Source organism: Sinocyclocheilus anshuiensis, unplaced genomic scaffold (assembly GCF_001515605.1).
Source record: "Sinocyclocheilus anshuiensis isolate Anshui unplaced genomic scaffold, SAMN03320099.WGS_v1.1 scaffold453, whole genome shotgun sequence".
In the NCBI taxonomy this organism is placed as follows: domain Eukaryota; kingdom Metazoa; phylum Chordata; class Actinopteri; order Cypriniformes; family Cyprinidae; genus Sinocyclocheilus; species Sinocyclocheilus anshuiensis.
This window is the reverse complement of record NW_015537979.1, coordinates 983231-994654: the sequence shown is the minus strand read 5'-3', so window position 1 is coordinate 994654 and position 11424 is coordinate 983231. Positions and strand designations below refer to the sequence as shown.

The 11424-nt window shown below is 39.3% G+C and overlaps 1 protein-coding gene across 1 annotated transcript in view; it reads right to left on the bottom strand.

Moving 5' to 3' along the window:
- Positions 1 to 11424, bottom strand: part of nav1a (neuron navigator 1a) — a 178710-nt gene that overhangs the window by 136616 nt on the left and 30670 nt on the right. Inside the window, exon 4 of the mRNA XM_016466664.1 lies at positions 7002 to 7766. Within this exon, the coding sequence (XP_016322150.1) occupies positions 7002 to 7766 (765 nt within the window). The remainder of the gene's footprint in view (positions 1 to 7001; positions 7767 to 11424) is intronic.

Sequence of the window (11424 nt, the reverse complement as noted above, 5' to 3'; positions counted from 1 at the left end):
ATAAATAAACACACACACATATTATATAAACAAAAATTTATTTTGGATGTGATTAATCGCAATTAATCGTTTGACAGCAATAAATATACCATACCATAACATAACATAACATATAACATATAACATATAATAATCCTAGGCAATATCATCAGTTTGAAGTTTTAAGATTTAAAATGGAAACCACCTAGAAACAGCAGTAACTCATTTTACCCTGGTACAGACAGTGTGATGTTAAAAACAGTTTGGATGAGAATAAATCTGAACAAAGCTGCTGGCACTGAAATAATGTATTATTGTAGAAAAAATAGTCAGCGAGGACTTCAAGCAAATCTTCAGAATCGAAATATTCTTCCATTAACAGATGCACAGTCTGGCTGGATTTTCATCATCTCAGATGAGTCATCAGACGCACAAACAATCTTTTAAAAGAGATTACAACAAGACATGAAATGAACATCAGTATACTTACATTTCCTCTCAGGCCATTGATTAAACAAGCCTGGAACTTTATAACTGGAACACAACTTTCAGCCTCAACTGACAAGCTAATGCATGGATATAGATGTCTGTGAGAATTCAAAAAAATTATCTGAGGTGGTCTAAATCTGGCCAACCCTGCATCTTGTCCCTATTCGATCCTTGACTCTGATGTGTTTGCTGCCCCCATTTTGCTCATTGTTAATGGAGAATCAAGAGGCATTGGGATGTTTGACTTCATAATGGCTTGTGTAAAGATGTGGTGGCAGCTGTGTGGTGTGTCTTTATTGCTGGTGACAAACAACACATCTGTGACAAAGGCCAACAAATCTCATTCTCTCAGTGTCTAAGTGTTTACTCTAGACCTCTGGATGTAATCATTCGTAATGAAGTTTCAACTGACTTGCTCTTCGCAAAATGCTGCAACAAAGCGGCTTTGCTCCAGACCCTAGTGAGCATCTAGTTTCATACATTGGCAGCTAATGTTTAAGTAATTCACTTTTAATGAAACCTGACAACTTGAGGCAATATTAGCACCGGGTACCATTGGCAATGTGACAAAATAGAACAGAGTTTATGATCGGATGCTCTAGTTTAGTAGAAAAGCCTATTATCAACAAGTACAGTGGCATTTAGCACATAAATATTTAACTCAATTTTCATTGCCTGTTTCTTATCAGTAATACAAGAATTTTAGTAACCACTAGTGACTGCTGGGGAAAAAGAGCTGATTTTCATGCAAACCCAAGATACGTCCTCACATAAAAATGAGAAAAGCTTGCACAATAATTTCCCCACGAGTGTTTTAAGCAGCAACATCCAGGATATATGACAGGAAAACGGAATAGTGTTTATGTGGGGTTTTCTAACGACTGAAAAAAGCTGTAACGGCAGAGGCCGTCTCAACCGCAAAACAATAAAGGCCTTCAAAAACACAACTGTGCCGCTACTGCGCATAAACCACCACTTGACTTGAAAAATAACTGGACATTTGAGGAAGACCCACAAAGCAGCTCTCGCTTAACTGACATAAAACAGGCTAAATATGTGCATGCATCCAAGAGTTGACCATGTTACATGGAAATATATTGGAAAGTATTGCTCTTTTGAGAGTTATTTTACAACATGCTTAAATATAGGGCTGCTTTCAAGCTCATGTTTGTTGATGACTAAAACTTGATCTTCGCTAAACAGGCTGAAACTGCAATCATTAAGACAAAAAAAAATTTTTTTAAGAATGTGTTAAGAGATAAATTGACATTATTTCCATGTTGCACGCTTGCATAAATGAGCGTGTTCTTTCCGCTCCTCCGTTTTGCAGACATGCAGAAATTCGATTAGGTTAGATTGCATTAGCATGCTGAGGCATGGAGATGTTGGTCATGACAGTAATCACATTATGAATCTGTTGGCCATCAAAACAGCACACAAGTCATGGTCTCAGTGCTCACAAATGGAGGCACAGTTGGGTTGTGCGTGTTTTTATGTTAACAGAGATGGACGAACCAAAACTTGACGTTTATTTGCAGTTCCTCTTTCTATTCCTGTTTTCAACATGTTCTGCTATAATGTGCCATTCAGTCATAAGACTCTCATTTTGGCGGACAGACATTAAAGCATAAACATAACTAATTCTAACGCATAAACACTTTCAATAAACAATAAATGCATAAAATTCAATACGATTTTTTTTTTTTTTTTTTGCATTACTCATTATGCAATCTATGATTCACTGGCTGTTCCAACTAGTGAGCTGCCTTGTGGTTCACTCGCCATATAAACAGCTGTCTTCTAAGGGAGCATCCTGAAATTAAACTTCATAAGCAACAGATTCTGAACATTGTACAGTTGCTGTTACCATGTGACTAAGCTAATACCTTATACATAGTAAATAGTATACATTTTGGGTAAAAGTTTACCATTATGTAATTAGTTATAGAAATTAAAATATGTCTTCATTATTATTTTATTTGATTAAATTACAGGTATGTGTATGTACACAGTATATACTGAGCTTATTGCAATGCTGGTTGCAATGTTAGTATTGCCTTCTCCCTTAAGTATAAATGTAATGTTACATTATAATTTTACTAAAACAGTATCTTGAAGGTACAATTATGCTGCCTACCTTTTGGAAATTTTGTGTTGGACGTGTGACTACGATGCCTTAAACTGCTGCCTACACAGGCAGTTCTCTAGGTTTGGGAATAGAAAACTAATGATGACCGGTCACTGCAAATAACATATATTTTATACATTCAAAATGCGGATGTATGCATGGCTGTATGTATGTCTTGTGTGTGTGTGTGGTTTCCCTTTAGATCTGCTCTTACACAACCATTGAAATTAAATCATGCATGCTGTGAAGAGAAGGCCTGCAGCATGCTGGGATGTCAATCAGTTTGACTTTAACCCTTGCCACAATTTCCTGGCTTGTCGAGCTCAGGAAAATATAATATACACAGCAAAACCACTGCATTTTAGTGATGGTTTCTGTTAAAAGGGGCTGCTTGAATTTATAAAACCATTTCCTGCACATTATCATTTCTCTAACTGCCCAGTGCACAATTCTACAGGCAATTTAATGCGGACACACACATTTATCATGCATAACCCAACAATATCAAATACAGGAAATGAGGAAATCCTGTGCCATGACTTACAAAATGCTTCCAGGTCATTATGCCTTATTCTAGAGGAAATGGATTATATTGACTGCAGTATTACAGTAAATTTGAGATCAATTTATTGTCTTATTGTATCATCACCACATTCTGCCTTTTATTTTTTTATTTATTTATTTATTGTAGATCAGTACAAGCACAGTAACCTCATCCTGAATCCGGCTGTCAGCAGAAATTATGTCCAGTGTATCTACTGCACCACTAACCCAGACCAACCAGCCAGCTCAAGCCAGACGGAGATGGAAATGATGATGATGAAGATAGCAGTAATGTGCCTCTGGTAAGGAGGCTCTCAGCTCTGAGACACACCCTTCAACAGCAGAATAAGTCACTGAGCACCAGTTTTCTCTTTTTTTTTCCCTAAGATCTCATTTTATGTCTGTTCCAGTAGTGTATACTAGGGGTTGCACCGACTAACCGACTTCAATGCTCTGCCATAACGCTTTAAGCTTGACGTCGACTAGTCGCTGGTCCTATAGAGGGCACAACAGGATAAGAAATCTTTGAAGGACTTCCACCGTTACTCTCCGTTTCCAAACAGTTAAAATGACAAATAAATGCATACCCCGAAAGTGCTCCACAAGACACTATATTACTGGATGCTCGAAATTGAACGGGAGAATGCAAGTTTTAAGCAGCCTATTGTACAGGAAAATGAATCGCCGTTCTAATCTAATGCGCTGCTGCACTGTAACGCACACACATAGGCTACAGACAGTAGCTCGTACATCACGCGCACAGAATCATTCAGCGCGGAAATGTATTGTCAACACTGTTCTGTGATTTCTCAATAAAATAGCTTAGAAACTGAAAAGTTCAAGCATATATTTCTTAACTAAATCCCACAGCTTCACTACTAGTAGAGAGACGCTGCCAGGTAGAATTAATTCACACACGCAATCGCTGTCTCACTAATGCATTCATATTAATGTAATCTTTACTGTGCTACTTTATCTGTATCTGATGTAGAACGAGTAGAAATCTGTGAGAAATATAACGACCCAAAGACAAAAGAACTGATAAAAATTTGTTGTTATAGGCGCAATAGCCATATGGGCAGCGCGGTGTCATATGCCATAGCTGTGCACAAGGTGTTCGAGTCTCAGCTCCAGACTTATTTGTTCATTAATGACGTCATCAGCGACTATTCGACTTTGACTCGACTTTCATCACATAAAAGTCGACTTTTACAAATCAGAAGTCGTTCAACCTCTAGTGTATACACTGTGACTTAAAACTTAAAATACACGAAATTATCTTCTGTAATTTAACACATTTTCAAAAGAGAACAGATATTCAATGCAAAATAATGGAAGGTGGGGCTTGGATTTTATTAATCATAAATAAATAAATATCAGCCGCTATTTTTCCATCCAAAGTTACGAATTTAACTTAAGCACAAAATTTGAATTTTGCATAAAAGATTTGTGAATAAAACTTCCATCCAGCGAGACGAAGAGAACAAAATCGTCACTTCTTGATAAACTGGCGCCAAATATCTATAGGAAAAGGGTAATTTGCTGCAGTAGGAAAAGCCACTGTGGGTATTTTTTGTATATAATAAATTACTTTTTTGATGTGCATCGAGGAATTTATTTGGTAAAGGTGTTTCCATTGTAATTTATGCACATATTTCTTATCAGATAAAAAAATAATCAGACTCAGCTGAGCACATAAGTTTTTATGCACATTTTTAGAATGTATCCGCATCTTGGCGTTTTCCATTCAGCATCTTTTTATGCGATATCCCAAAATGCGCATAAAAATAGGTGGATGGAAACTCTTACTGCATTATTTTAACTAAACTACAAACATTACTGAATGTGCCGCTTAAATCTTCATTATATTTAGGCTTAATTATTTAATCTTCAAATCCAAAAGCTGTGGTTTGATTTATTTAAAAGGCGTTTGAGTGCATGCGGTTGGATATTTGGTTTGATAAAGCTCTTATCAACACAAATAAGAAGCATCTGTCAAGTTCCTTAAGTATTTAGATGACATGTTGGGGTTTTCCATCTGATCTTAGTAGTGATTCTGTTAACCCTCTGCTGGTGGCTCTCAACTGTCACTGTCTGATACCAAAGGCATCTAAGCTCTTAAGAAGAATGTTTCCTTATTACCAAGTAGAGACCTAATTTGTATAATTATAAAGAGATGGCTTGACATGCCAGTTATACTGGTTCCCCCCACCTTCTCTCTATCATTTCCTGTCCCATTTCCTGCTATATCTATCACTCAAACGGTAAAAATAGCAAAAGTAAAACAGAAAGAAAAAGCATTTTGTATTGGGCAGTACTTAGTATTCATGGAACAATCACTCACAACAACCAGTGTCACAACAGTACTGATTGGAGGAATGGAGTCTTTTGTAATTGAGTTTGTACTGTGGGGTCAAAAGCAGAGGCAGGGGATAAGCAACCCTAATGCATTCAGTCACACATGCATAACACAGTGTTTCAAACCCCAGAGGGAAGCTTTGAACCTTTGCCTGCACAGCAAACCCCGATGGGCACCGCAAGCTAAAGGAATCATCAGTAATGTACGGCGGTCAAAAGGTTGAAAAGAATATCAAATCCAGATCATCCATAGAACACAAGACAATAATTTTTTTCAATTCTACCCACCCCCAACCCTCATCAGGTGCTGTGAGGCAAGGTCAAAATAAGCTCCAGAGAAGGAGAGGAAATGAGTATAGCTAACAGCCTGAATTCCATTTTCTCATATCTCAACTCGATGGATTTACTTCACACCATATCTCTCTGGCCACACTAATATTAAAAAAGCAATACACTGGACTGCTAGCTAGCAATTGTTCAGTGGCAGATTGTTGAGAGACTGCTAACAGCTAATCATGATCAAATCAACACTTACTATGTTAAATATGCGTTAAAGTACAATGTGACTACCTAGCAAGGGAACATAACTGACCAATCCCGTAGCGCAAAGGTAAATAGCTAATAAGTCACCGCACTGTTAATGCATTCTTAAATAAAAACAAAACGCACTGTTCATGTGTCGTTGCAGTCTCATTCTAAGTCACTGACCTTCTCAAAGAGTGTGACACCCCTATTATTCTCTTTTGAAGTCCCCCGGTAACAGAAAGAGGGAGAGGGAAGGAGAGAGAGGAAAAGAGAGGGGGACCATCTGTCAACTGCCCCAGAGATCAATGGCACCAGCGGCAAGGCTAAATATGTTGCCCACCATGACTTGAAAACATTTCAACCAAGCAAGATTTATTTTTAAGTTCCCGCTGCGACATCAAGCGCCATTTATTTTACTGTTTCTAGTGTGATCTTGTTCACATTATCTACAATAATTCATGCTGAACTGAGGCTTATCATTGATGTAGAATTAGCAAAATATCTACAAAGATATAAGTAAATAATTTTAGCCATCCAAAACACCTAAAGTTGCATATTCTGGAGATTAGGGCAGTGTGTCAACTCTGCTACAATGGTAAGGCAAATACCCCCCTTCCCCCCGATTGGTTTGGTCTCACCCAATACGTGCACAGATGCAAGACATGAGCTTGCAATGTAAACAAAAAGGGATGCGGTGATTGTTCAATAAAACCACGCAGAATAAAGCAACTGAAATAAAGCAACAATTATAATCATAAACATGCAGATGCAGCATCAAGCCAAGAATAGATGTATGAATAGAGAAAGTGTGCATAGTTATGTGAGCAGCACAGGATGAAAAAGAAATAAAAAGCAATGTGGTTGCTAAGCAAGAGCAGGGCTGGGTTGAGCTATGAAAGCGATGCTGGATCCGTCAGCCAGGCAGCATTGCTCATTCTTCTGCATTGCAAGCGGATTAGTGGATATTGTTATTACTTACCCAACATCTGACTGAAGAGAAGCTGCTCCAGGTCCCCAAGTACCGTTACAACCAGTTCAGGGTCCACCTTTAGAAAGGTCTTGTCCCCTTCCTCTGGTTCTGGTGCACCTTTGTCCCCTCTGCCCCCACCTGGGGTGGCTGCTCCTGAGGTACCACTTACAGTTTTCTTACCATTAGCTTTAGCCTTGCTGGACAAGATCTCATCATCTGACTTGCCGTCATCTGCCAGCTCTTGAGCCTTGCTGATGGGTTTGACCTCAGCATAAGGACCCTTAGGTATCCGACTGGCTTTGCCCAGTTTGGAAGGTGGGCTAAAGGGTTTTGGCTTTCCCTGAAACAGTGAATGCTCTGACTTGGAAAGGTTCTTGGAAAGTGGGATACCCTTGCCTGTGCCCCCTCCGGCATCTTTGAGCTTGCCTGACTTGTTCTGACCTGCCCCTGGTTTTTCCATGTCATCCGACCACTTGGGCTGGTACGGGTGCATCTTCTTCTCGGCGTCCGTAAGCACACATAGATTGGTCAAGGACTTTTGCTTGCGCAGGTTACTAGGCACTGGAAGATGACCCTCAGAGTTTCCAGCTCGGTAGACCTTTAGCTCAGCCCGAGGAGTAGCCTGTGGAAGCCCTGACTTGCCCCTTTTCGCAGCCATGCCCCCAACTCCGTTGGCTCCCGCCTGGCCCTGAGGGGTCTTGGCTTTGGACGTTTTGTCAGCTTCAGTCTCCAGATCTACTCCTTGTCCTCTTGGGCTACCCCCAAGCATTCCTCCTGTGTGAAACCATGTAAAAGCATCAGTGAGTCAAATGGTTTTACAATCGAGCAAAATAAGAGACAAGGTGCAAGGTCTGCAAGCTCTGTCGCTTGCTGCCAAATCCTTATCACAGGGAAAACTATCTCTCCAATGACACATACAGAAAGACCAGTCAGTAGATCCTCTATTGAAGAGGTAATCCATATGTCTGGTGTCTTTAGCATGTAAATCTAGCATCTGGCTCCTCTCAGTTAGACTGCCTCAGTTGCAGCTGCTCTAGTGCTACCCAGTCACTCATTTTCTCTCTCTCTTTCTTTCTCTCTCCTCCCTTCAGCAGAGTGTCTCGCTGCTTTGCTGTGCAGCAGCAGAATGACAGAGATAACAGACACAGAAACGGTCCCTCCCCTTGCTCCCCCGCGCTCATTCAACCACACACACACCCTCCTCCTGCCCTTACTCTTCTGGCACTCTCTCTCTTTTCCTCTTTCTCTCTCCAACACACCCACTCTAAAGATGCTATACTGCTCCCCTGCACAAGTGTTACAGTATGAGGGACCTGTGATAAATTACAGTGTCTTTTTAAACAGTTGCCTGCCAGCATGCTTCCTCTACTGGCCCTCTTTGGTTCACTAAAGTGCCCTGTTATCATAAAACCAATAATGTTTTCACTGCAAGGATATGATCACCAGTAACATTATGCTGTCAGACTTGTATTCAATTTAAAAATTGTTACATGGCAGACTTAAATGACTTTAGGATACTCTCTAGAAGCTTTGGGGAAATTGTTTGCTGTTCATTGCTGCTGGTGGCCTGTCTTAAAAAAAAAATCTACATGACACTCCAGGCTATGACAAATGTATAGACAATTAGGCCTTGGTTCTGAAGTGCCAAATTGAATTACCCTCAAGAACAAAAGACTGAGCTTTGGAAGAAACAGCCTCCATTCTGTCAGAGGATGGACCTTATTTTTCGCCAGCTTTGGGAAGGGGATGTCACAACAATACGATGCATACAAGACCGCACACAGTTACGTCCTCTGAAGCCGAAAGGGGTCTAGGCATGTTTGAATCCATTTTGAGAGTGCTCTACTTAGTTCTGTCATTTCAACTCAACAAGGCCAAGCTCTACCAAACAGACTATCCAAGTGGAAATAACTGACCTCATACAAAATATTAGCCCAAGGACACAGGGTTGATAAACCAGGATTAAAAGGAACAACTCAATTTAGTATTCTTTCTACATTATTAGTAGATTTGAAGGCACTACTACTGCACTTACAAAATAAATTCCAACATGTCTCAACATTTATCTGTCATTGAATCAATAGGCTCAAGTACATGCTTTCAAGGTGGTGCATTACCTTATCCATTAATATGCTGGTGTTAATACTTCAGTATCTTCCCATCATGCACTTGATGCACTAATTCCTGAACTTAAAACCCTGTACTGAACAGAGTCGATAAGAAAAATCGCTGAACAACGTCTATGAAAGTTCCGGAAATATCTGCAGATTTTGGCGGAAATCCAAAGGGCAAACGGAAATATTAAAATGCAGCAAATAGCTTTAAATGAAAACACTGTTGGACTGTTATGAACAGTATTCAAAAATATCTCATTTGCATACCACTGGTCAGTCAGTTATTTTTTTCCTGGATCTTACCGAAGACCACCAAAGCATTTAAAAAATAAACTACCTTTCCACCATATTTTCTGAAGAAATTTAATGCTCTGGTTGGTTTTAGCATATTGCTATGCAGTTCCCATGTTTTGGGTAGTTGCTAAGGTGTTGCTAGGTGGTTGCTTACTCTAAAATCCCACCACAATGATACTATGGGCTCTCAATATGGCTTGAGTTAGAGATTTTTTAATCAAAAACTAGCAACACATGATTTAAAGTATCTTTTATGTCCATCTTACAAACAGTTACACAAAGTGTTTACACCAAATATGTTAACCTCATTTTAACTTCACATTTCTAATATCAGGCCTTATATAAGGAAGCAAACAGATCCAAACCAGCAGGCTAGTCCAAAGTTCCTCCCAGTAGACATTAATGTCACACCAGACAAAGTGGAAGGAATAACACACAGAGCTAGATCTGTTCATGGGGGAGCCCTTGCTTATAAAAAGCACTCTGTTTTAAACATGAGCTCAGGATAGCTCCACTCATGTCAAATTCACCACAGGTCGCCACCTCGTCCCTCGCTCGTGGAGCTTCAACACTGAGCCGACTGTCCAGTGCTGATGACCCAGACACCATTGCAAAATTGCTGGACAAACTTCAGAGTTACTTGAAATTTAGCGGAGTCAAACAGTCAAAGTGCAATTATATGTCCCATTTGTCAGTTTGTTTCTGAAGAGACTGCTGTATAATAGTGTCTTGTCTAATGTGTATCAAATTATTTCATATGGAAGGAGTGATATAAACCTGTAGGCTTGTAAATTTATCAAACAAAACATTATCATTTGCAAGAGAAGTTTTGGTATTCCATGTTGACTTGGACCTTTGTCTACCTTTGTCTTTTTTTTTAAGTTAAAATACTGAGTGAAAATTGTTTCAAAGTAAATCTTATGCCATTTTTTTTCAGTGTATTGTTATGTCTTAATATAGCCTACTGTTTACTGCAATTTCTCTATAGGGACAATAAATATACTACTACTAAAACAATTTTCCAGCACAAGACTGCACTAGAAGCTTTACAGAATTATTTCATAAAATGTATTTGATAATAAATGTAGCCATCCCTGTTACCACTGCCATAAGTGTCTAAAGCTCCCAACATATGGAAGCAATATCATAAGGAAAGAAAACAAAAACAATGCTTTATGAGGTGATAATATTATGCTTTCTTTTCATTCAGCTTTAGCCACAAGTTGTGTTTAAAACGTACATAACACTCGGTTGAATAAATGTATCTGTTTACAGTTTCTCAGTTGTTAAACCTTTCTTAACCCTTGTGTTGTGTTCAGAACCCTATCACACTTACGAGTTTTCTTTTGCGCACAAAAAGTATTCTCGAAGCTTCGTAAAATTACGGTTGAACCCCTGATGTCACATGGATTATTTTACCGATCTCCTTGCTACGTCTCTGGACCTTGATCATGGGAATTACATTGCTGTTTATGGGAGGGTCAAAGAGCTCTCAGAATTCATCAAAACTATCTTAATTTGTGTTCCGAAGATGAACGGGGGTCTTACAGATTTGGAACGACATAAGGGTGAGTAATTAATGACAGAATTTTCATTTTTGGGTGAACTATCCCTAGCATACGCAGTTTGCATTCAGTGGATACTCTCCAAAATGGCACCAGGGTGACGTGGAGCAGACAAATTGTTGAATAAAGTCGTTATTTGTTTTCTTTGCACAGACACTGTGCAAAGAAATAACACAGACACTGTCATACAGAGACAATGTCATGCAACAACAAATCTGACCATTGTGACATGAAAAAACAGCACTGCCATATAGAGAACATTTCATGGTTCAACAATATTTATATGCTCTGTCTTTGTGCTAAGGTACGTAGCTCCTAAAGGGACATGGTGGTGGGAAAAAAATTCGGGGTGGGAGAAATTTTTTTTTTGCGTTCTCTCGCAAAACTTTTGCATTCCCTCGAGAAACTTTGTGTTCCCTCGCACAACTTTTGCGTTCTCTCGCAAAGATATTTGCGTTC